Source organism: Solanum verrucosum, unplaced genomic scaffold (assembly GCF_900185275.1).
Source record: "Solanum verrucosum unplaced genomic scaffold, falcon-dt-bn FXZP01000261.1, whole genome shotgun sequence".
NCBI classification, from domain to species: Eukaryota; Viridiplantae; Streptophyta; class Magnoliopsida; order Solanales; family Solanaceae; genus Solanum; species Solanum verrucosum.
This window is the reverse complement of record NW_026019969.1, coordinates 15652577-15676274: the sequence shown is the minus strand read 5'-3', so window position 1 is coordinate 15676274 and position 23698 is coordinate 15652577. Positions and strand designations below refer to the sequence as shown.

The following is a 23698-nucleotide window of genomic DNA, read 5'->3' as shown; positions in this document are numbered from 1 at the left end:
TAAATTGCATGTGTATTTTAATTGTTGTTCTTACTAAAAATAGTTCATTCAAAGTAATAATAGTGAAAAAGATCTCAAAGAGTAGATATGAATAACTCTTTTACTTAATATGTTTTTAAGAGACATGCAAAAAAATATATATGACAAGTAAAATGAACCATAGAAATTTGCCTCTATTGACCTAATACATTTTTAAAATTTTACTAAAGATGTATTTACTAAATTATCCTTTATCGAAAATATTTTGAAATTCTAAATATGATTATTATTACTTTATGTAATTATTTAATACCAAGGTAAATATAATAAAATAATAATAAAACTCTCTTAATTTGTTATAATGAATAAATAAAATTAAATATTTATTTTTAATATATGGATCAAATAAAATAACACGGATAGAATAATATATTCTTCTTTCTTACAAATTGCAATTGTTATTTGTTTGATTCTTCCTCATAGTTTTCCCATTTTAGTTTTGGAGTCATCTTGCTCAAGTAAGTGGTGTCCCAATAAGTAAATAACTATGTTTTGGAGCAAACCAAAATGCCAAATTCAGTGAAAGAACAAAATTAAACTTGAAAATTTCCCTATGTTTCATGTTTACTAGATTCGTTTTTCACCTACATGTTATTCTTGGAATTATGTTCATTTTATTGTGGTATTTGTTCATATTTAATTTAACAAACTCATTTAAAAATAATAAATATAAAATAGTACTCTCTCTATTGATTTTACTTTTTTATATTTTGACTTGACTCATCATTTAAAAAGCAATAAATAAAATAATAATTTTATTATATCTATCCTACTTATTTTAAATTATATAAATGTTGAAAAATGAATAATATTCAATAATAAAAATAAAATATGTATAATTGAAAAAATTATCTCTTGTTTTAAAAAATAAAATAAAACAAGTAAAATTATGCATCTATTTTTAATATAGTGGACAAGTATAAGAAGAATTGAAAAAGTAATTTTATTAATTATTACAAGTCATCTTATATTAGGAAATTAATTGAAAATAATTAAAGTATTGATAACAAGGATGGATAAATATAAATGATGAATTATCTCTTGATTTTTCAAAGTAACACCTATTTTTAATGCATTGAACAATTTTTTTAAAAAGTAGACGGAGGGGATAATTATTAATAAATGCAAACATTCCTCTTAAAATTGTTATTGGTTTGTCTTATTGAGTAAAAATCTCAAAACATAAAATTGAAACCATTTTTTTCATTATACTTCTACTTATAATATTGATAAATAAAAAGGTAATGGGTAGGAACATTCATACACTGAATCAAATTTGCAGAACAACTGAAGTAAATAGGAAAAATAAGTAAGTTATTTAATGCAGTCTTATCTAAATTTAATATGGCCTATAACAATACTATTATATATAACTTGTCTATATTATAAAAGGATAAAGATCTGAAAAATACTCCAACTTTGGTCAAATTTGTTGTTACAATACTAAACTTTCATGAGGACCTATTACCTCCCTAGACTATTTAATACCATATTTTAAACATATATTTTTGCCCACGTGGACATAAAAAATAATGCAAAACTATAAATAGTAATGTGTCCATGTGAGCACATATATACATTTAAAATACACCATTAAATAGTTCAGGGGATAAAAAATACGGCATTAAATAGTCTAGTGAGGTAATAGGTCCTCATGAAAGTTTAATATCGCAACAACAAATTCGACCAAAGTTGAGATATTTTTTAGACCCTTTATCCCTATTATAAATCAATAAACTTAAATGTTTTTATTAATTATTAATCAAGACAAAAACTTACAAACATCTAATATAGTATACTCAATCAATTATGATAATAAGTTTTGACTTAATCATAAATAAAATATTATGATCTGATATAAATATCAAACGCTAATATATTTTTTTATATCAATAACCGAAACCAAACAAACTCTTTAGTTCCCATTTCATCAAATAATATTCTTAACTTGTTGAGGGATATGAATTTTATAACAAAATTGTTTTGCTTCTTCCAATCTTTTAAGAAAAGAATTATTCCTTTTCTCAACGGGAAAAATATTTTAACTGGAAGAAAAATGTTTAAAAAATAAATATCTAAAAATTTAATAAACAGAAATAATAAAATACAAATGTCATTTTCAAAAGAAGAAAAGCTGAGGGCTAATCGGATAATTTACAATGACCTATACCATCAAAAAGACTTATAAGGCACGTAATGACATTTTTGCCCCTCATCTCACACGGCTTGGCTCGGCTCGGCTCTGTTCACCTCTTTAGCTCATTCTGCAGATGTTGAATGCAAGAATATACAATTTTAAACATATATATATATATCGCTGTATGTATATACATATTGACGATCAATCGACCGGCGAAGAGATAGCCGTTCATTCCGAATGCAATCGCAATAGCTTCCAGCTTCGCGGGTCCTTTTAATCTGCTAAGTTTCCGATTCCGAAGGTATATTCGTCATCTTATTCATGACATTCTTGAAATTGAAAATGGATAAAAAGATTTAAATTCTTTTTTTCTTGCTTGGAACTTTCTTGTTTTCTTGTTTTTAGTTGTGGGTATGAATCTTTTTAGTTGGGTTTTGTTCTTTTTGAGGTATGCGGGAATCTTTTGATCTCAATGTGTATTAGAGGAAGGGATGTTAGTTGGCTGAACGGAAAATTTCACGGAATGATCGGGTCATTCTGGTAAATTGAAGATAGGGTTACATGACTGGATTTGGATGGAGGCTGTGTTTGGCTGATGTAGGATTCTAAGAAATGATGAAAATTTTGACCAAAATCTGTATTTGAACCTTTTCTATATAGGGCGAGGTAAATTCAAACTGAATTTAACTATTTATTTGTTCTGTGCCATTTGATAGAGGCATTCCTGAACCTTTTTTTGTTTGTTTGGTCAATACTAATTTATGGTGTCTCTTCTATGAATTAGTTAAACCTTCATAGCTCTAAGCTACTAGCCCTAGGTGGTTTATTTGGTTAGGGTCATTTCTTTCAATAGGTACATTAGATAATTCGACTGAATCATTGGTTTATAATATAGACAATGTTTCATTTTATATCATGATTGTGCTTCGTCTGAGCTTGAGAATGCAGTGATGCTGTTATTGGAAGTACACTAATCATTCGCAATTGTGTAGTGTATTGCATTGCGGTGAAGTTGCTTTTATGAGTGGGGGTTCCTTTTTCCTTGTTAGAAATGAATGTGCTTCATTTCAATTATTTCAAATGATCGAACTGAATATGTTTAACTACATAATTTTGTTGCTTCTGATTTGGAAACAGCCTCTCTATCTCCAAGAGGTAGAGGTAAGGTCTCCGTACACTCTATCCTCCCCATCCTCCCCAGACCCCACTTTGTGGGATTTTACTTGGTATGTTGTTGTTGTTGAACTGAATATTTTAATTACATAATTTTCTTGCTTCATATTTCTTAGCACTGATATATTTATTAGCAGTTTTTATCACTGATATCTTGTACTAAATGGTCAGGTTATAAGGTTTTGTTTTGGTCAGGTTATAAGGTTGTCTTTCTTTTTCGATAAACCAATTTAAGTGAATAGTCCAGTCCACTCTCATTCGCAAACTTGACATTTGTTTGAATTGTGGGATGTACACTTAGGCTTTTGAATGAATTTCTTATAGTCTTCTTGTTTGTCATTGTTAGATGGAAGCTGGCCAACATCATGATGCTTCCCGTAATGCTGAACCTACTGCAAATGCAAACGATAATAGCAATTTGATAGAAGGCAAGTCTTTAGCAAATGGGGCTAGCTTGGATCCAAAAGTTAGATCAGAATGCAAGCCGGGAGAGATTCTCCGGAACTTAGAGAATGTATCCTATATATATAGACAAGATGTTGTGAAAAGCAAAACTGATGGTAAGATTGGTCTTGTGACTGAGGTTGCTGGTGACTCAGATTCAGATAGCAGCTTAACTGATGATGAGGATGAGGATGAGGATGAGGATGAGGATGAGGTTGAGGATGAGGGTGAGGATGATGGAGAAGAAGATGATGATGATGATGACGATGATGGTGGTGATGGTCCTGATGATGATGATGGTGGTGGTGGTGGTGATTCCAACACGGAAGACGATAGGGATAACAATGAAAAGGCTGAGGAAGCTGATGATGGGAACAAAGACCGTAGTAACTGTAAGAGTGATCCGCTTATCGCAGACCATGTTAGAGTCTTCTGGATGGATGAGTCTGAGTCTACAGAGAGTATTAATAATGTCATTGTTGTCGATAGAGGATTTCTGCATGGTGATTATGTCGCTGCAGCTTCTGATCCAACAGGTCAAGTAGGACTGGTGGTTGATATCAATATATCTGTAGATTTATTAGCGCTCGATGGATCTATTTTTAAAAATGTCTCATCTAGAGAGTTGAAACGTGTTCGGGGTTTTACAGTTGGTGATTATGTTGTCCTTGGCCCTTGGTTGGGTAGAATTGATGATGTGTTTGATAATGTCACTGTGATGTTTGATGATGGTTCTGTATGTAAAGTTATGAAGGCTGACCCTTTACGTCTTAAACCAGTTGGTAGGAATTGCCTTGAAGATGGACATTTTCCTTTCTATCCTGGTGAGCGTGTAAAAGCTAGCTCATCATCAGTTTTCAAGAATTCCAGATGGTTATCTGGCACGTGGAAAGCAAATAGGTTAGAAGGTACAGTAACTAAAGTTACTGTTGGTTCTGTCTTCATCTACTGGATTGCATCTGCTGGATATGGGCCCGATTCATCCACTGCTCCAGCTGAAGAACAAAATCCAAAGAACTTGAAACTGATGTCTTGCTTTTCTCATGCAATCTGGCAACTAGGTGACTGGTGTCTTCTTCCTTCATCATCTTTTGCCTTAGACAAGCAATTGTCAAAATTACAACTTAGTGACTCCACCAAAACTGTATCAGAATCTTCTCAATCTTTAACAGATGGTGATTCAGAAGTTGTCAATTTGGAGGAATCAACAGGAAATAGTGAGTGTATGGAAATTGATGTGGAATCTTCTGTGGATGGAAATTGTGAAACTTTAGAGCATGATTCCCTTGCAGAGTCCAGTACATGTGCTAATTCATTGTCACTTTCCAAGGAATCAGGCCAAGAGTCATGGCCCCTTCATCGTAAAAAGATCCGCAAAGTTGTGGTTAGGAGAGATAAAAAGGCACGTAAGAAAGAGGAAAATTTTGAAAGAGCTCTTCTAGTTGTGAATACTAGGACATCTGTTGATGTTGCTTGGCAGGATGGAAAAATAGAAGGAGGCTTGGAATCCACATCCTTGATCCCTATTGAAAGCCCCGGAGATCATGAATTTGTTGCTGAACAATATGTTGTAGAGAAAGCTGCTGATGATGCTGACGATTCTAATGATGTTAGGCGTGTTGGAGTTGTGAAAAGTGTTAATGCAAAGGAGCGTACAGCTTCTGTGAGGTGGTTAAAGCTAGTTACCAGGGCAGAGGACCCCAAGGAGTTTGACAAAGAGGAAGTGGTCAGCGTATATGAGCTGGAGGGGCATCCTGACTATGACTATTGTTACGGTGACGTTGTTGTTCGTTTGTTACCTGTTTCTCTACCAGCAAAAGTGGGTTCTGTTGTGACATCTACAGAAGAATCAAAACATCTGTTGGTTCCAACTGAAGCCAAAGAAGACGCACAAAAGCATTCGAAATGCAATGAAGCAGAAGCCGCTCCAAGTGATGACACTTGTTCCCAATTTTCAGATCTCTCCTGGGTTGGGAATATCACTGGACTAAGAAATGGAGACATCGAAGTCACGTGGGCTGATGGGATGATATCCCTGGTACTTACCAAGTTTTTTCTTCCGTTCTCCAATTTCTAATTGCATGTTTAGTATGCCCCTAGATTCTAATAGTTCACTCCATGGCTAATGTGAAGACTTTCACCATTTATCTTTGCTCTTCTATCAGCCTTAATAACTTGTATGTCCGTTTTTTTTTTTCTGTGATTGACTTTTTATCTGGGTATTTACTATTGAAACTGAAAAACTGATAGGTCAATTCATACTCTATCTGCACTGTTAGACTGGGAAAAGGAACAAAAGAAGGGACTTGCATTTTCTATGCTGGTGTCTATCTTTGATCATTATTCGTGAGATCTGTTTTTCTTATTTGTATGGATGCACTACTCATTAGAACATCAAGAGAAATTTCCTTTTCTTAAGGTGGCGGTGCATTCTTATGACAGTTGCCACAAATTTAAATTCATATTGTGAGGCTCCCTTTCTGGTTTTCTCAGGTTGGGCCTCAAGCAATTTATGTTGTTGATCGTGATGATGATGAGTCTATCGCGGCTGGAAGTGAAGTTGGTGACGATGTAGCTAGCTGGGAAACAGTTGAAGATCATGAAAGGGAGACCCTGGGGAACGTAGAAGAGGTTGGTGATTGCTAGAATACTGTCATTAGTTATCTGATATTATCTGTTATGTTTGATTTAAACATAAATTTCAACCAGTACCATGTGTTTTCTGTTTGTTTTCATTTCATTATCTTAGAACTTCAAAAATTTCGCGCCCTTGATTGTGCAAGAAATTGTTTTTTTTTTCAAATTAAGTAGAGACTTCATAGTATGGCTGGTTTTGCATTTTGGTGCAAATAATCTGTTTCAGCCAACAACATTCCCACTATAGTACCAAGTGAGGTCTGGGGAGGGTAGGGTGTACGCAAACCTTACCCCTACCTTTGTGGGGTAGAAAGGTTGTTTCCAATAGACCCTCGGCACAAGAAAATCAGGTTTCTAAACAGGTTGGAAAGAAATGCAAGAGACAAAAGCTATGATGAAAATATTGAAGAAAGAGAAGTACTGACACTAAAATAGTAAAGATAGCCAAAGTAAAAGAAACAACAATAGTAATAGAATTGAAGCATAGGATAATGCAAGTATAATAATAATAATACTGGTAACTTGGTAAGGGAATAGATAGGGGCTTCGGGATCCAGACTACTAACCATCAACCCTAATCGTCAATCTCCGTGTTCTCCTATCTAAGATTATGTTCTCTGTGAGTTGCAGATTTGTCATGTCTTGTCTAATCACCTCTCCCCAATTCTTCCTCGGTCTACCTCTACCTCTCCTCAAACCTATCACCGTCAACCTCTCGCACTTCCTCACTAGAGCATTTGTGCTCCTCCTATTTCAATATTCAACTACTTCTCAAAAAGGGGATTGCAAGTAACCCTCCAAAAGGTATGCACATCATCAGCAATCTCTTGTGATGGCCCATTTAGACAATGCTTTGTCACTTATCGCAAGAAAAAGAGTAACCCTTCAAAGAGTGGAGCTTTTGTAGACACAGATGCCTTCTTTCTCTTTCCTCCTTATTTATATTCTTTTATCTTTTTGTTGATAAACATAACTTCTTTAGATTTAATGTCTGCTGAATAGCTTACAACTTCACACATTATTAATATAAATAATGTATCAGATGTGAAGAAAGTTACCTTATTATACATTGAAGGAAGGTTAGGAGATTAACTAAAATAGTACCTATTTCAACTGCTTTGTTAGAATAAGTGGTTAGTTTCTGTTTGTGTTAGTATGATGTAATGAACAGCATGATCTCCTTCAGGAACTTGGAACAACAAATGCTACTGACATCAGTATTGAAGATGAAGATGGTGCCATGGCCACTGAAGATTCAGGAAGGAATGGGGCTCTGTCTATTCCCCTGGCTGCACTAGGATTTGTGACCAGGCTCGCCTCTGGAATATTTTCTAGGGGCCGCAAACAGACTGATTCTTCAAGTTTAGATTCCAGAAGTGAAGATGAAGAAAGGGAGGGAGCATTTGCCAAAATATTTACCGGCGATGAATCATGGTCCCAAAGGTCCGGAGACCTTGATGATTCTCCAAGGCTACCTGCTGCCGGAAATGGAGAAGATCATGACACTATGGAAGTGACAGACGTCATTGAAGCTAACTTGATGTCAGAAATAGGAAATTCCTCAGATCAACATGATGACCAAACATATAGTTTTAAACGCTTTGATATCACAACAGATCCTTATGATCATCATTTTCTTGGTACAAGTGGCCAGGTTAGTCTTGCCTCCAAGTTCTTCCTGATAAATTGTTCCACTTCTTGACTAATGTATTAGAAAATGTATTCTATATTCTGGTTCTCGACAGTACTTCTTTCCCTTACTTAGAATTTCTAAATGAATCCTTGATCCATCACTCTTTTCCATTTACAAGGTGGTTCATGACTTGTGTTACACTACTTTTTCTCCATTTCTCGAGTATGTTTTATTAGACATGCACCTTTTACTATTTGGTTCTGGGGGTGGGGTTTGAGAGGGCAGTGTGGTGTTGCATGATGTCAAGTTACTTCATATCATGGTTTCTAAAGGTGAGCTAGTTATGAGTAACTGGTGAGCGTCCTTTACTTTGAGTCCCTGACAAGGACTAGTTCAATCCCATTTCAAAGGGGTCATCTACTGAAACTTGTTGATCATTATGTGCAGAATAATGCTGGGAGGAAGTGGCTTAAGAAAGTTCAACAAGATTGGAACATCCTTCAGAATAACCTGCCAGGTATTTATCAGATTTTTTTTCTTCATAAGTAGGTATATTATCATAGGATTTAATCTCTCCATATTTTATAATTGTTATTATTCTCTTCATAAGTAGGTATATCATCATAGGATTTATCTCTCCATATTTTATAATTGTTATTTTCACATTCAAGTGACACCATCAACTTTAACTACACCACAATCTCAAACTAGTTGGGGTCGGCTATCAAATCATCAGCTTTAACCTTCAGACTTCTTTTATCAGATGGAATATATGTACGTGTTTATGAAGATCACATGGATCTTCTAAGGGCTGTGATTGTTGGAGCATATGGGACTCCTTACCAAGATGGCTTATTCTTCTTTGATTTCCACCTTCCACTTGAGTATCCTGATGTTCCGCCAGTAAGCTTACTCAATGTTTCTTTCCTTGTATCCTTCTCCTCTTGTCTAGAGGGTTACTGTTTGCCTGTAATCTCCTTTTGGCTCATAACTTCATTTTAAAGTTAATTTTTCAAATGTTTATGTTGTATTGCAGTCAGCATATTATCATTCTGGTGGTTGGCGGATAAATCCAAACTTGTATGAGGAAGGGAAGGTTTGTCTCAGCCTTTTAAATACTTGGACGGGCAGAGGGAATGAGGTCTGGGATCCTTCATCCTCGAGTATACTTCAAGTCCTAGTTTCACTTCAAGGGCTAGTCTTGAATTCCAGGCCATATTTCAATGAAGCTGGTTATGACAAGCAAGTTGGGACAGCTGAAGGAGAAAAAAATTCACTATCATACAACGAAAATACCTTCTTATTGAACTGCAAGACAATGATGTATCTGATGAGGAAGCCTCCTAAGGTAATTGATATCTTTATTTTCTTTATTTTCCATCTCTTACAACATGTGTCAACATCCTTGATAATATTACATTTTGGATTTCATCTTTGTTTTCAAGGTGTTTGAATCCAATTATTATGGGGTTATCCTTTTCTCTTTCTTTCTCCCCATACAAGAACTGTAATCCATGACTCTTCAGGCTTGGCATATCTTCTCATTTTATTATATTTCCGATGGACCAACTTTACTTGCCATCCATTCGTTCATGAGCTCAGTTGAAGTTAGTGTTTCTTGGATCAGCTTGTTTTGCTTTCTACTTGGCATTTCTATGTTATCTAATCCGTTGCAAAGAATTGCTGTATAGTGTATCACTGACTTAGGTGGAAAAATGAAAATGTGGACCTCTAACTCAAAATATTCTTTGTAATTGCCTTTTCTTTTCTTTCTCAATTTTAGCTGATTACTTCCATAATGCCAATTGACTTAATTGATATATCATGATGTCATATGTGGTCTCTTGGCCTTGTTTAAACATGTGTAGTTACGTTTACTGGATAAAACTACAACAGTGCTGATAGTAGTTAGTTAGATTAGTAATATTAAATCCATCAAATAATGGTATAGGCTTCTGATCCGCCAGTTTCCTTCTTAATACTTATGAAGCAGGCAATTGATGTCTTTACTGTCAGCAACTCAACACAACAAATTTCTAGATCGGACATAATAATAAGATGCCAAATATGTAAAGATAAATAAGAAAGAAGGGTGCCTTTTGAGCCATATCAAATTGATGTAGCATTAGGTCTTCCTCTCCTGTGTATCCCCTCCTCAAGATGTCAGCCTCAATGGACAACTTTCTTTCCATATCCCTTCATCATGTTTAGCCTACATTCACCACCTCACTAAACCCACCAAGCACAAACGTGCATGATCCTCTAACCATAGGCTCTCATTTATGGACTACCACCAAACTCTAAATAGTTAAAGTATAAATAAAATATTTTAGATAATGTCTAATCCATTTTTCTAACATTTGTGGGATTACCCTGGGTATGTTGTTGTTACATCTCTTTTGTTTCTTCTTTGTGTTTATCCATTGGCTCACTGCTCATTTCACCTTTTTAGTGAGAGAATCATATCTATATCTGCACAGAGGAAAAATAGGTCATGGAACCCACTTTTTCTTAATTGAATACTAGGTATAAAGGATGGGGAGCATTTGTTGTTTATTGCTCCTCTTGTTTGTTTTTGTAAACTTGTTTGGTATTCATCACCTTTGGCACTATGCTTTACTGGTAAAGCAATTCTTGTTAACTTGTTCCAAAATATTGGATTGAAATAGGATTTTGAAGAGCTTATCAGAGAACACTTTAGGATGCGTGGTTATTACATCCTCAAGGCCTGTGACGCTTACATGAAAGGATTCCTTATTGGCTCGCTCATAAAAGATGCTTCCGTAAGCAATAACAGCAGCGCTAATTCAAATTCAGTTGGTTTCAAGCTAATGCTGGCTAAGATTGTACCAAAACTTTTCTTGGCTCTGAAAGAAATAGGAGTGGAGTGTGAAGAGTTCCAGCATCTCCACCAATTGTAGCAGAGATTTTGAAGCATTTGGTGTATATCATTGTTCAATCCAGCCAAGGTCAGCCTTTTAAACATTTCCGAATGTCAAAAGGCATTTGATGATTTCTTGTGTGGTGTATTTTTGTTTGGGATATGATTTGTTAGTTACCATGGCTGATAGCTGGGCAATGTCATTTTTTTTGCATAGGACGGAATGCAGGGAGTACTGCTATACTGTAACATTTCCTTAACTAACACAGGTGATTAGGAATGAGTAGGTTGTGTTTGGACTTGGCTACTTGTTTGTCCTTGCCTTTTTGACTTTCATGTTGTTGTAGTCCCCTCCAAATTTTGGGGAGGCAGTTTACTAGTAAAACTTTTGTGTGTTTTTCCTGAATGATTGGTGGAGGAGTTAGTTTAACTCAAATTCTCTGTTTGGAGAATTCTGTAAAAACATTTTGATTCTTAGAAAATGATATTCTTTTACGAGCTAATTGTACTTGTCAGTAGTTCATTAAATCTTCAATTCTGATTTCGGGTGGTAGACTGCTACGCTGGTTTTGCAAGGCATGAAGAATTGGATGGCTAGCAAGGATTTTCTTATGCTCGTGAATTTCCATTCATCTTTGAAGAATATAGTTCAGGCCACTGAACTTTGTACGTCAAATTTCAAGCTTATTGCCATTTATTGCGGTTGATGGGGGAAAAGAGATGGAAATAACATGAATCATACTTAGCACAAAGGTGGTTTGTGTTATTCTTTGCTTTTGGTATTAGAGGTATTTGTATCTTGTTGGGTTTGGGATGCCTTGTAATTCTTGAAACTGTTACTTTGCGTGATACTGAATAAAATCAGTCCAGATTATTCATTCTTTAGGCTTTGGCTCTCCCCATCTTCAACTTAACAAATGCTTAATCTTTTAAATTCCATTTCTATGATTCGGTTGTAAAACAAAAGCTTATTTATAATATGCAAAGGAATGACAATGCATTTCGTTGTTGTTTGCCAGCAACAGAGCTAGCTGGCTGTTGTTAGTTACTGTGGAATTCCGATTTTGTTGTGGGTACAATACATAAACCTATCAGCTTCCTGTAGATCCAATGTTCTTAAATGCATGACAGAGTATAGGATGGTTCACATTTACCGTAGGCCAAAATGAAACATTCTTGATGCCAAGTTTTACAACACTGCCTTATTTCCGTGCTTCTGAAATTTGTAACACAATTGCTTGACCAAGCTAGCTTTACATCTGAATCGAGAGTAAATAACAAACCATGAAGGAGACGATCTAAGAAAAGTTCTGTTCCTCTCTAATATACGTCAAAAAGTTATAATGACTGCTTCAAATAAAGAGTGCAGTAACGGCAACCAAATGGTTCAGTTCAAAGTTGAATCGGGCCACTACAAGTTCAAATGGAGGGGCTGAGTTTAGAAGTTCAAGTTCTTTTACACAAACCACTATAGTAATTCCACAACCTTCATCAAAACTTATAAACCCTTGGGGGGTCTAAAGTTCCCTTCACCTCCTTTCTTGCCCAAAGTTTAGATCACTGCACTCACCTGCAACAAGAACTCGTCGTGCTACTAGCTTATCATCATTCCCACTCAGCAGTGGCTACCCCAATAAGAAAAATTATCCAACAGCAGGAAGGGATCTTCAAGTGTTGCCACATACAAGTTGAACAAAATGAGTACACTAGACAATTTTTGTCAAAGCTTGATATCTTAGCCATTGAGAGGAGTAACAGTAATATTGGCCGTATTACCTATAGATCATGGGTTCAGCAGCCACAAATTATTGCATTAGGATAGGTTTTCTACATCACACACCCTGGGAGTGGCTCTTCCCCAGACCTTGCTAATGCAGGATGCTTTGTGCATAACACAAGATATAAAATACAAGGCATCAAATTCAGATTTCTGTAGCAATATTCATTAAATGGCTGCCACAAACAGCATTATTATGCTAGGCTAAGATTTGTTTCTATGCAGCAACAGCAAAACATGATTACTTCAATTGAAATTCAGCATAGTACACAACTTTCAGTTGCATATATCTATAACTATTTCTCCATTCAAATACATCTCCAAAGATCAAATTTTTAAGACTGGTAAATCTCCCAGGTACCCTCTAACTTGTTAATTGATCACCCCTTTTACTAACTCGTGACAGTGTAAGGGAAATCAAACTATAGTAATGCAGAGAGATTCAAATTATTCAGAAAAAAACAAAAAATCGTTTAGAAGAAACATAAAGAAAAAATATATATTCATCATACACTGTTGTTTATAATTCTCCGCCTTGCAAGAAACCTAGCGATCGGCGGCGTAAGACCAAGGGTTATCGGAACCCTAACAGGAAACAGAGCCTTATTAAGCAGCACAGCTACAGCAAGAGCACCTCCACTTGACGCCGCCAGCTCAGCAGTACGATTCCTCTGTTTTGGCGGCGCCACACCGTCCTGATTAAAGGGTTCTTCAATAACGAACCCATCAGAGGAAATCACTTGTGGGTTTTGCTGGGGTAAATTAGGAATTTCATCAACTTTTTCTTTGGATAAGCCTGGCATGCCGATTTTTTCGAACATGGCTTCAACGTCTACATTGTTCTTGACAGCAACATAAAGACCTGTAATTGAAGCTGCTGAAACAGAGAAGTGAACACCCAATGCTACCTTTCCGTATTTCTTCAATAGCTCTCTGAATCTTCCAGCCATTGTAGCAATGTCTATAAGCTTTATGATTTACCAAAAAAGATGATGATGAAGTTGTTCGTTAGTAATTTATTTTGGAGTGTTATCGGCTAGGGTTTTTCAGGGAATTTGAGTATAGAGAGAGAGGATCTTGTTGACTTGAGAGCCACGTTGGTCCTTGTAATTTGTTAGTTCTTGCAATTTGGTCCTCAGAATATTTCAATACAACAACTTAGAAGATTCATGAAAATTAGGAGGAATTCTTTTTTCTAGAGGTTGAAAACATGGCAAATTATCATGTATAGATTTTATTAAAATAATTAATCTATTAAAGAAGAAATATGCATGACTTTGAACTTTGAACTTTGAACTCAAACTTTCACTTTTCTAGAATCTCCAAATTAAACAAAACGTTGGTCACTTAGACGTCGTTTGGTGTGAGGGATAAAAAAAATAGTAATGGGATAAAATTGTTGTATGTTGTTTGGTTGTCATGTTTGGGATAAGTTATCCCACCATTTATATCATAGTGATGGGATAAGTTATCCCAGGATAGCTAACCCAGGATAACTAATCATGTGATAACTTGTTCCCAACCAAACGAGTGAACGACCCTAAGTAAATTGAGTTGACTGGCATGGGTGTTTGGTACTCCACCCTATGTCCCCGTCCAACAATAGTTATCCACTATATTATTTTGGAATATCCAACATACTTGTCCACCTTATAAAATTAATGAATAATTTTACACTTAGTTTCTAATTTACGCTTATCATTATTTATAGTTATTTCTCTATCACATTTTTAAGACATGTATTTATTATATTCAAAGGGTGATATAATATAATCAATTTATTTATTAAAGAGGTTCTACCTTTTTAAAAAACATTAACTTTCTAAATAAATTGAGGATAGAATAGGTAAAAAATATTATATTTCTTAATTTGTCAAAAATGATAAGTAAAAAGTCAAAATAGAACAAATAAAGAGGGATAAAGAAAGTATATACAGTATTTGTCACTCTCCTAGAATATATATCAGACATTTTTAGTAAAAGTGAATTCAAATAAAATGCATACCATAGCCCATGATATGGCTAACTACACTTTTGATATACTCAAATTGCTTTAGTGAACGTTATATGTTGTTGTGAGAAGAGCTCATGCTTTTTAAGCCTGCGTTTAAACATACAATAGTATATCATGAATTGTGATAGAAGATAGTATTGAAGTTATACATCAACTACACATGTGATTGTAGTGCAAATTTATGATTACTTAGCCAGAAATTCAAATATATATCACAAATTCAATTTTCTTGTTTCATTGTCATCTCATGACCCCTCACCTCACATGACTTGTGTATTCCAGAGTGGCTTTTGTTTTGCCATATCATGTCATCTTTGCAATTTCTCATCTTGTTTTGATCCCTAATGTAATGAAATTGTTTTCACTTTTTACCTTTTATTACACTCTTGCTTCCCTTTTTTGTTTTTCTCAAATAGGCCTATTGCTAGTTTTCATGGCCCAAAATAGGCCAGGCACATGTCATTTCAGCCCTGTAATTATTTTCAGACCTTTCTTTGAATATGAGGGACCAACCAACCACCAAAGCCCAAAACATAGAAAAGCATCCTCCTTTCTTAGTGAAGACACGTGGCATCATGTATGTGGATGGTTGTCATAATCAAGAAAGATAAAAGCACCTACAATGATTCAAAAACAAAATAAAATGAGGTGTTGAAATTAATTTTATAAAGTAACGGCTTGTTCAGTTGTGGAATAAAATAAGGTACTAGGCAAAAGTGTTGATACGTCTTTTTAATCAAAATGTCAAAAGTTATTGGCAAGAAATATAAATATTTTTACAATAAGGAGATGATTGACCCAAAGTAACAACATTTTTGGTGTAAACTTATAAAATAAAATCCGAAAAAAATAAATATACCCTGACCTAATTACTACATATATTACGACCACCTAACATAGGAAATGGAGATACGATAAATTCGGCCAAAATTTGAGACGCAAAGGGCCCAACACACACAATCCTATCCTATCCGAGTTTACCCCTGCACTTCGGGCAACTACCATGGATCAACCTTATTCAGGCACATCAATCAAAAATCTTGCTTACCGGATAACTTTCCAGGTGAAGGAGAGAAGGTTTAACAAGCTAAGGGCATCTCCAACCCAATCCTCTATTTTACTCTCCAAATATAGAATTCTGTATTTTTTCAGACAACCAACTCCAACCCAATTCTTTATTTTACTCTCTAAAAATGAATCTTTTTCTCTCTCCTTAATATTATATTATTATTTCTATTTCATTCTTATTTTCTTATTTCATAATATAAATCATTTATTTCTTTTTTCTCAAATAATTACTTTATATAATTTTTAATGTGATATGAAATTATTTTATTCTAAATTTTTAAATAACATAAATTGCAAGAAAATATAATATAATACATAAAATTAGGGGACAAATTCAAATAAAAGTGACATACAATTACATAAACACTCAATTTTCAAAATTATTACGTTACTCCCATAAATGCTCTATTAATGCATTACAGAGATCAAAATGAGAATTTTTTGTCCTTAATTTTTTTTTATGTCTAGCTTAAAATTGTTCAAACCGGAGATTTTCATCTACCACCATTTCTATAGTTGGAGTTGGAGCCTCTACGGCATCTTGAATTGGTGCATTGAGATCACGTTCATCCTCAATTATCATGTTGTGCAATATAATACATGTAGTCATTATATCATGTAGTACATGTCATGATCTTTAATGCCAACATTCTAAACACAACGGTAATTTTTTGCAAAGTAGATAATCCAAATCTACCCAGCGCATCAATGCGTTGTTTGAAGTACGTGTCGTGATCTTTAATTGCATCAACGATACGAAGAAACAAATTGCGGGACATTTGATAACGACGGCGAAATATCATCAGCCGCCTCACGATCACGTTGATTACCACATGACTGGAATGGAGCCACCTATGAAAACTTCATTAGTATGATTTTGTAGAACTTGTTGGAACATGTAGTTGTTCATACGTAACTGATTTATTAAATTATCATGATGTTCTGTACTAGGAAAAAATTTCAAATCTAACGAAGAAGAAAAATCTTCATCATTATTATTAGAAGGGAAAAGGGTCTGATATACCCCTCAACTTTGTCATTTAGAGCTGATATACCCTTCGTTATGAAAGTCGTTATGAAAGTGACTCATACATACCCCTACTTATATATAAATGGTTCACATATACCCTTTTCCTCTAACGGAAATGAAAAAAAAAATTAGTTTAATTTTTAATTTTTAATTTTTTTAAAAAAATTATAATCCCATATAGTATATTTAATCCTCCTCAAACATATTTTTTTTGACTTTTTTTTTGTTTCAATGACTAATTTAGATTTATTATTTTGATGGTCAAATTTATTTATGTTTCACTATTATTCTTGTAAAACTTATTATAGATTACCAAATTTTTTTCTTCAAATACAAAAATTAAATTACAATATAGACCAAAAAATATAGTTTTAAATTATAATATAGCCACAAAAAAATAGTTTTAAATTTTTTCTTTACCCTAACGAAAGGAATGAAAGAAAAAAATAAAATAAGAATAAGAAACTCAAATAATTATAATCAAAGAAGTAAAAAAATAATTTATGCATGAAAAAGATTAAAATATACCTTTAACTTTGTTAGAAGAATCATATATACCCCTAAATAATTTTTAAGAAAATTAAAAGTATAACATATAAATTTAAAACTAATTTTTTCACTTTCGTTAAATGAGTGGTATATGTAAGCTCATTTTGTAACGGTAGGGGTATATTTGAGCCGTTTTGTATAACAGTAAGGGTATATATGAGTCACTTTCATAATGAGGAGCATATCAACTCCAAATGACAAAGTTGAGGGGTATATCAGGCCCTTTTCCCTTATTAGAACAATCTCCAAGATTGAAATTCATTTTCAAAGGACAAACCAAATTACTTGAATATGTTTTGAAATGAAATGAATGTGCAGACTTCAAGTGGTAAATGATGTTCATTATATAATAAGTAGTGTTTTATCTAAAAAATATTAAATGTACTTGTCACACCCCTTTTCGCGCACGGCGGCGGGTAGATAGGGTTTTTCCAATTTAAGTGACGGTATTGATTAAGGGATTATATTTTATTTTCGTTTCAGAGTCGCCACTTGGAATTGAGTTATGTTGTTCCAAGTCACCTTTTGTTTAATCCCTAATCAAAAGGAAATGACTCTTTATATGGTCTGCGAACTAGAAGTTCGGGTAAGGAATTCTGTTGACCGAGGGGAAGGTATTAGGCATCCCTCGAGTCTCGTGGTTCTAGCACGGTCGCTTTTATTGACTTCTACCTACTTTAAATCATTTGTAGATATATTATTTTCAAGTCATGACTTGTTTGCATTTTTATTGTTGAACTTTTATTTGGTCTCAAATCGGATGCATAACTGCATTCTCGACTTTTGACATATAAATAGCTTATGAACATAATTGTTTTCTTCTCTCGAGTGCATCACCTAATTTTATCTATAAGTGATCTTATTTTAAATTAATGAAAGTTATTATATTTTTGGACAAGGTGCGTCACCGCAGCCTTGAGTTTTTTTCAATGTCTCAAAAAAGATGCGCAACCGCATTCTTAATTTTTTTTACAGATATTTTTAACGTTCATAAAACTCATCTAGTATTAAAAGTACTTACTTTTACTTTTCTGAATTCTAGACAACTAATCTTCTCATTTCATTATTATATTTATTGATGATACTTTTAATTAAATTAATCCACATGTTAAAATATATATTAGAATAATTTTATCAAGGTGTGTCACCACATCCTTGAATTTCTTTTAAGTGTTTCAAAAAAGATGTGTAACCACATTCTTAATTGAAACAAATATTATTTTTTGTTTACATGCCTAAAACCCATCTAATGTTATAAGAAAATATTAAATAAAATCAAATAAAATAAAACAAATCTAAACTTCTAGGATACAATATAAATTTTGGATTATCTTATATTCTTTTATTTTTATTCACCCTTAAAGTTAATGTTAAAATTAGGTCTACACATATTATATTTTTATTTTATTTTTTTATCTTGAAGCTAATGGCGAAATTAGGCATATTCATATTGTACTTTTTATTAATCCAACAAAACAATGACGAATTGCTAAAATAAATCTCATTCTTTATTTAATAAATAAAACAACAATAATTTTGCAAACCCAATAATTCCTACTTTATCATTATTAGCATCGAAATCAACATCATGACCCATTCATTTTAAGACATCACAACTAATGAACAAAAATAGATAAATAAAAATAACCACCAATAAAGTTACTTTCATTCATTAAAGAGATATAACACTTAACACATTCTTCATTTTAATCAAATTATGAATAAAATAAAAGTGTAAGAAAACTTATCATAATAATTACATCAAATTCCATGAATAAATTAAATAAGAAGATAAAGTAAAGTTGAATACCGCAAAATCTTAACCGAAGCTCGATTAGAACACCCACAACTTTTGTAGGTTGTTTGTGATGGTATATGTGTTTGTGTTGATATGAAAAAAATGGGTAAGGAAACAAAGATGTGAATGTGTTGATGAATTTTTTAAAAAGAAGAATAAAATAAGGATATGTATTTTTTGGTGTTTTTTTTTTTTGTTTGCTCGTGTGTTTTTGTTTTTGGGATGAAAAAATGTTTTTCTTGTTTTCTTTTTCTGTCCGTTTGTGTTGCTGTGTTGTTTTCCAATTCTCCTTTCTTCCTTGGTGTGTGTCTGTCTATATAGTAGTAGTAGTATGTATGTGTTGTGTCGTGTGTGTAGTGTACTAGTGTGTGAGTTGGGTAAGTGGGGTAGTGGGTAGAGTGGGGGTAATGGGAGATAGGTAGTGGAGTAGTGTGTAGTATATATAAATATAAATATAATAATTAAAATTACTAACTAATTATTTTAAATTACTATAAATTTAAGAAAAGTTAAATAGCTAATTAAAGATATAATTAAGAAACACTAGTTTATTTATTAAATATACATTAAAAGAAAACATATATTTTTGAACATTTTCTTCTCTTTTGAATAAATTGAAAACAAAACTTAACTTAAAACATAACTCTATTTTTGTGGTTTTCGAATATTTTTACACTAAACTTACTAAAATATGATAAAATCAAAATATTTAATTTAAAAGTAAAAGAAATATTTAACCACTAAAAATGGTGTAATACCTTAAATTCGGTCAAAAATTACGTGTCTACAGTACTGATGAGAATCTCATCCAACCGTTTATAATAAGATGAAATCCATCTAATGGTGAATATGAAGATTACATTTTTAAATTATTGTTGTGATCAATTATGTATTGTATTTTATCTTGTATTTAAATTATTATGTTATGTATTTATATTGTATTGTTAAGTTATATTTAAATTATTATGTTATGTTGTTATCTTGTATTTAAATTATCATATCATGTATTGTATTTTTAAATTAATTTTTTTCATCTTGCCATTTTAATTTTGTGTATTCTTTATAATTACGAAAATTAGAAAAAAAAACTATTAATTTGAAATAAAAATAGTATATATTAAATAATATTTTTAAAAATATTATATTACATTTAAAAAAGAATTATGAATATTAGATATTTAATTAATGAAATTATATGTAAAATAAATAATATGTTAATTAGAAAGTAAATAGAAATAATAATAAAATAATGAAAGAGTGTGAATAATAGTTTTCCATCTCTAAATTTGAAGAATAGAGGGTGATTTGGAGTGCCCATTCTCTATTTTACTCTCCAAATATAAAGTAAAATAGAAGTGAATTGAAGATGATTTAAGAAAGTGGATATTACAAAGAGCAGTGTTGTCTTTGTAAGCTTTTGATGTTTAGCAAACGTGTTGTCTCAACATAACGTAAACAACAACTACTAGTACTAATTTTAAATTTATTTTGAACAGTATCATAATGTAAATAAAATCAGAGAGAGAGGAATCCAAGTGAAATGAAAAATATCACCATCACCAATACTAATAAGGATGATACAAATAAATACAGATCCAAGGCTAAGATTAAACACTAGCATAAGCAATACATACATACAACATAATTATAGAGTTACATTCCTCGATCTTTTACACACAGATTGAATTAAATTAAATAAACAAAAGATCAAATGAATGCATATTTGTTTTTGTTCTTGTTCTAGTTGTTGGTTTAATTGGTCGCGTTGCTGCGGAAAGAACCCAAGGCCTTAATAGCTGCAGCTCTCAAAATGTATTGGTGATATGCTGCTGCTAACAATGCTCCCACAAATGGTCCAACCCAAAAGATCCACTGCACATTTTATCAACATACATACGAAAGAAGAATTAACCTAAATAGTCGTTCGTTCACCATTAAATTTGAAAATAGGCATCACATATACATAAATCTACCAACTAGTCATCACTTACCTGATCATCCCAGACATTTTTATTGTCCGCAATAACAGCAGCTCCAAAGCTCCTAGCAGGGTTGATACCAGTTCCAGTAATAGGAATTGTAGCCAAATGAACCATGAATACAGCAAACCCAATTGGTAATGGAGCCAACACCTTTAAACATCCAACCATATCAAAAATTCTGATTCATATATATATATATATATATATATCACTAGGTACGAATTTGAATAAGAAAGGTACTTACAGGGATATGGGAATCCCGGGCGCTTCTCTTAGGGTCAGTAGCAGAGAAAACAGTGTAAACAAGGACAAAAGTACCAATAATTTCAGCACCCAAAGCAGTGCCATTACTGTAACCAGATTGCACAAAATTAGCACCACCACCCAGTGCGTTGTATGGGTGCTTCATGAATGCCTTGACAAAACCAACTCCACAAATTGCACCTAAACATTGTGCAATTATATATCCCACTGCCCTTACTAATGACACTTTCCTTGCTAAAAACAACCCAAATGTCACTGCTGGGTTAATATGTCCACCTACAACACACAAAAGAGTTTTATTTAGTAATGACATTTTTGTTCAATTTCACATTTTAGATCCGGGCAGAGTATGTATGTGCTCACCAGAGATACCGGCAGTGCAGTAGACAAGTACAAAAATCATGCCTCCAAAAGCCCAAGCGATACCGAGAATACCAACTCCGTCACATTTATCAAGAGCGTTCAACTTCTTGTGTCCGATGACAGTGGCGACGGTGACGTAGAGGAAAAGCAGAGTAGCAATGAACTCAGCAATTAGAGCTCTGTGGAAAGACCACAGTTTGAGTTCAGCAAAATCGAGCAACGGTGCAGGTGGTGGATCCACATAGTCTTTGCCGTGCTGTTGAACTTGTCCTTCTTCAATCACTTCTTTTGACATTTTTGCTTCTGATTTTTTATCAGAGGAAAGAATATGAGTCTGTTGTGAGAAAAGGTGATGGTTTTTGTGGGCTTTTTATTTAGATAGGAGAGGGGTTTTATGGATAAGGTAAGGATACTATTGGAATGAATTTTGAATTTGAAAGAAAAATACATTTCTAATTTATTTTTTTCTTTTCTCATCTATAGTTTGATATTGAATTGGAGCCCGATTATTTAAGTTGAACAACTTTCACATATAGTAAATTTAAAAATCATATTTGTATGTTATAACTATAGTTTGTATAATTGTGCTCCATAACAAATTCTATGTTTGCTATGGAGCTTTTGATTTGTATAATTTGCTACAAACATCTAATTTTATACAAATTATTCAGTTTTGTATAAATTAATTTATACATTGTAATTTGTATAATAAGATATATATTTGTATAATTATAAGTGTATAGGACAAAAACATATATATTTATATTTCTATTTGTATATACATTTTTCTCTCACTTTATACAAACACAAACGCATTTTATACATTTTATACCGAAATGTATAAAATGACTAATTGTATACCGAATCAGATGACAAAAAAATAGAACGTTTACTGTGAATTACAAATAAAATAAACTATGACTACAACATTTAATTTGAATTAATAATTTATTATTTCATATAATTTTCACAATTAAGATTCACGTCTGATATATCCTCCCTACCAATATCTTTTCACTATTAAAAGGCGTGAAATTAAAGAATGAACAACGTCTGATAGTTGCTCATATATTCTAATTTTGATTTTGTGATATATATTAATTTTGGATTAATTATTCCATTCCATTCATTTTATGTGTATTAATAATAAATTGACCGAGCATGAAATTTTATAATTTAAAAAATATGAGACTTATAAATCTTGCAGTACGAAGGAAAATATGTTGTGTAATGTACAATTTAATTTTTTATGATCATAAGTATATCAAGTTGTTTGTTAAATATAGAAATTAACATTTTCTAAAAGAAGACAAAAGAAAAGTAGGATATATAAATCGACCAATTTATAATTATAAATAGTTATTCTAACTTGTGTGGAACCAGACAATTGTTATAAATTAGGCGTCGTTTGGTAGAGTGTATAAAAATAATGCTTAATAGAATGTATTAGTAATGTTTGTATTAGTTATGCATAGTTTTCCATTCATTGTTTGATTTGGTATATATATTAAAATAAGTATGCATTGTATAAAAATATTTATTTACAAAACTATCCTCCAATGAAAAAAGATGTAAAAAAATGTTTTTGAGGTGTAATTGGGTCTTTAACTCTGTTAATAGATGTATTAAATCTATTTGCATTATCAATACCTAGAAATTTATAATACACTCATCAATACACAACATAGTCTGCATTAATTATACATAGCATGTATCAAACAAGGAATTAGTAATAAATGCATGCATTGTTTATGCTAATATACTCTACCAAACGAAAATTATCATTTGTGATTTGTCAACAATTCAAGGACCAAAATCACAATTTTTTTTCTTATGATAATTGTGTTTTGATGGGACCAGAACCAGCTCGACCATGTGAAGGTTGATTATCTGTTTGGGCTGTATT

The 23698-nt window shown here is 32.7% G+C and overlaps 3 protein-coding genes across 6 annotated transcripts; 1 reads left to right on the top strand and 2 right to left on the bottom strand.

Annotated features, from left to right (window-relative positions):
• The first annotated feature begins 2268 nt into the window (after positions 1 to 2268).
• LOC125815322 (probable ubiquitin-conjugating enzyme E2 23) lies at positions 2269 to 11685 on the top strand. Of its 4 annotated transcripts, none has more exons than XM_049494770.1 (9): positions 2508 to 2840; positions 3699 to 5834; positions 6290 to 6427; positions 7620 to 8087; positions 8514 to 8583; positions 8830 to 8969; positions 9103 to 9414; positions 10736 to 11035; positions 11502 to 11685. In XM_049494770.1, the coding sequence occupies exons 2-8, from the start codon at positions 3699 to 3701 to the stop codon at positions 10985 to 10987; spliced, it is 3516 nt and encodes a 1171-aa protein (XP_049350727.1). In that variant the 5' UTR covers positions 2508 to 2840; the 3' UTR covers positions 10988 to 11035; positions 11502 to 11685. The 4 variants fall into 4 exon arrangements, with proteins under 4 accessions (XP_049350725.1, XP_049350727.1, XP_049350726.1 ...); XM_049494769.1 differs by lacking the exon at positions 11502 to 11685 and adding an exon at positions 11165 to 11254; XM_049494768.1 differs by lacking the exons at positions 2508 to 2840; positions 11502 to 11685 and adding an exon at positions 2269 to 2480 and having other exon boundaries at positions 10736 to 11254.
• A 1257-nt stretch (positions 11686 to 12942) lies between these two features.
• On the bottom strand, positions 12943 to 13752 carry LOC125815706 (uncharacterized). The gene has a single exon (XM_049495247.1). The coding sequence runs from the start codon at positions 13672 to 13674 to the stop codon at positions 13231 to 13233; it is 444 nt and encodes a 147-aa protein (XP_049351204.1). The 5' UTR covers positions 13675 to 13752; the 3' UTR covers positions 12943 to 13230.
• A 6961-nt stretch (positions 13753 to 20713) lies between these two features.
• On the bottom strand, positions 20714 to 22145 carry LOC125815955 (aquaporin PIP2-7). The gene is made up of 4 exons (XM_049495534.1): positions 21793 to 22145; positions 21410 to 21705; positions 21175 to 21315; positions 20714 to 21055 (listed from the first exon to the last, which is right to left on the bottom strand). Exons 1-4 carry the CDS (start codon positions 22085 to 22087, stop codon positions 20936 to 20938), a joined length of 852 nt encoding a protein of 283 aa, XP_049351491.1. The 5' UTR covers positions 22088 to 22145; the 3' UTR covers positions 20714 to 20935.
• Between the last annotated feature and the right edge of the window lie 1553 nt (positions 22146 to 23698).

Excerpts from the sequence above, each read along its gene's own strand:
- LOC125815322 (XM_049494770.1), top strand. The coding sequence starts at position 3,699 with ATGGAAGCTGGCCAACATCATGATGCTTCCCGTAATGCTGAACCTACT. Across the intron at positions 5,835-6,289 it reads CTGATGGGATGATATCCCTG|GTTGGGCCTCAAGCAATTTA; the intron begins GTACTTACCAAG and ends TGGTTTTCTCAG. Across the intron at positions 8,088-8,513 it reads TTCTTGGTACAAGTGGCCAG|AATAATGCTGGGAGGAAGTG; the intron begins GTTAGTCTTGCC and ends CATTATGTGCAG.
- LOC125815706 (XM_049495247.1), bottom strand. The coding sequence starts at position 13,674 with ATGGCTGGAAGATTCAGAGAGCTATTGAAGAAATACGGAAAGGTAGCA.
- LOC125815955 (XM_049495534.1), bottom strand. The coding sequence starts at position 22,087 with ATGTCAAAAGAAGTGATTGAAGAAGGACAAGTTCAACAGCACGGCAAA. Across the intron at positions 21,706-21,792 it reads CTGCACTGCCGGTATCTCTG|GTGGACATATTAACCCAGCA; the intron begins GTGAGCACATAC and ends TGTGTGTTGTAG. Across the intron at positions 21,316-21,409 it reads CCCGGGATTCCCATATCCCT|GTGTTGGCTCCATTACCAAT; the intron begins GTAAGTACCTTT and ends GGATGTTTAAAG.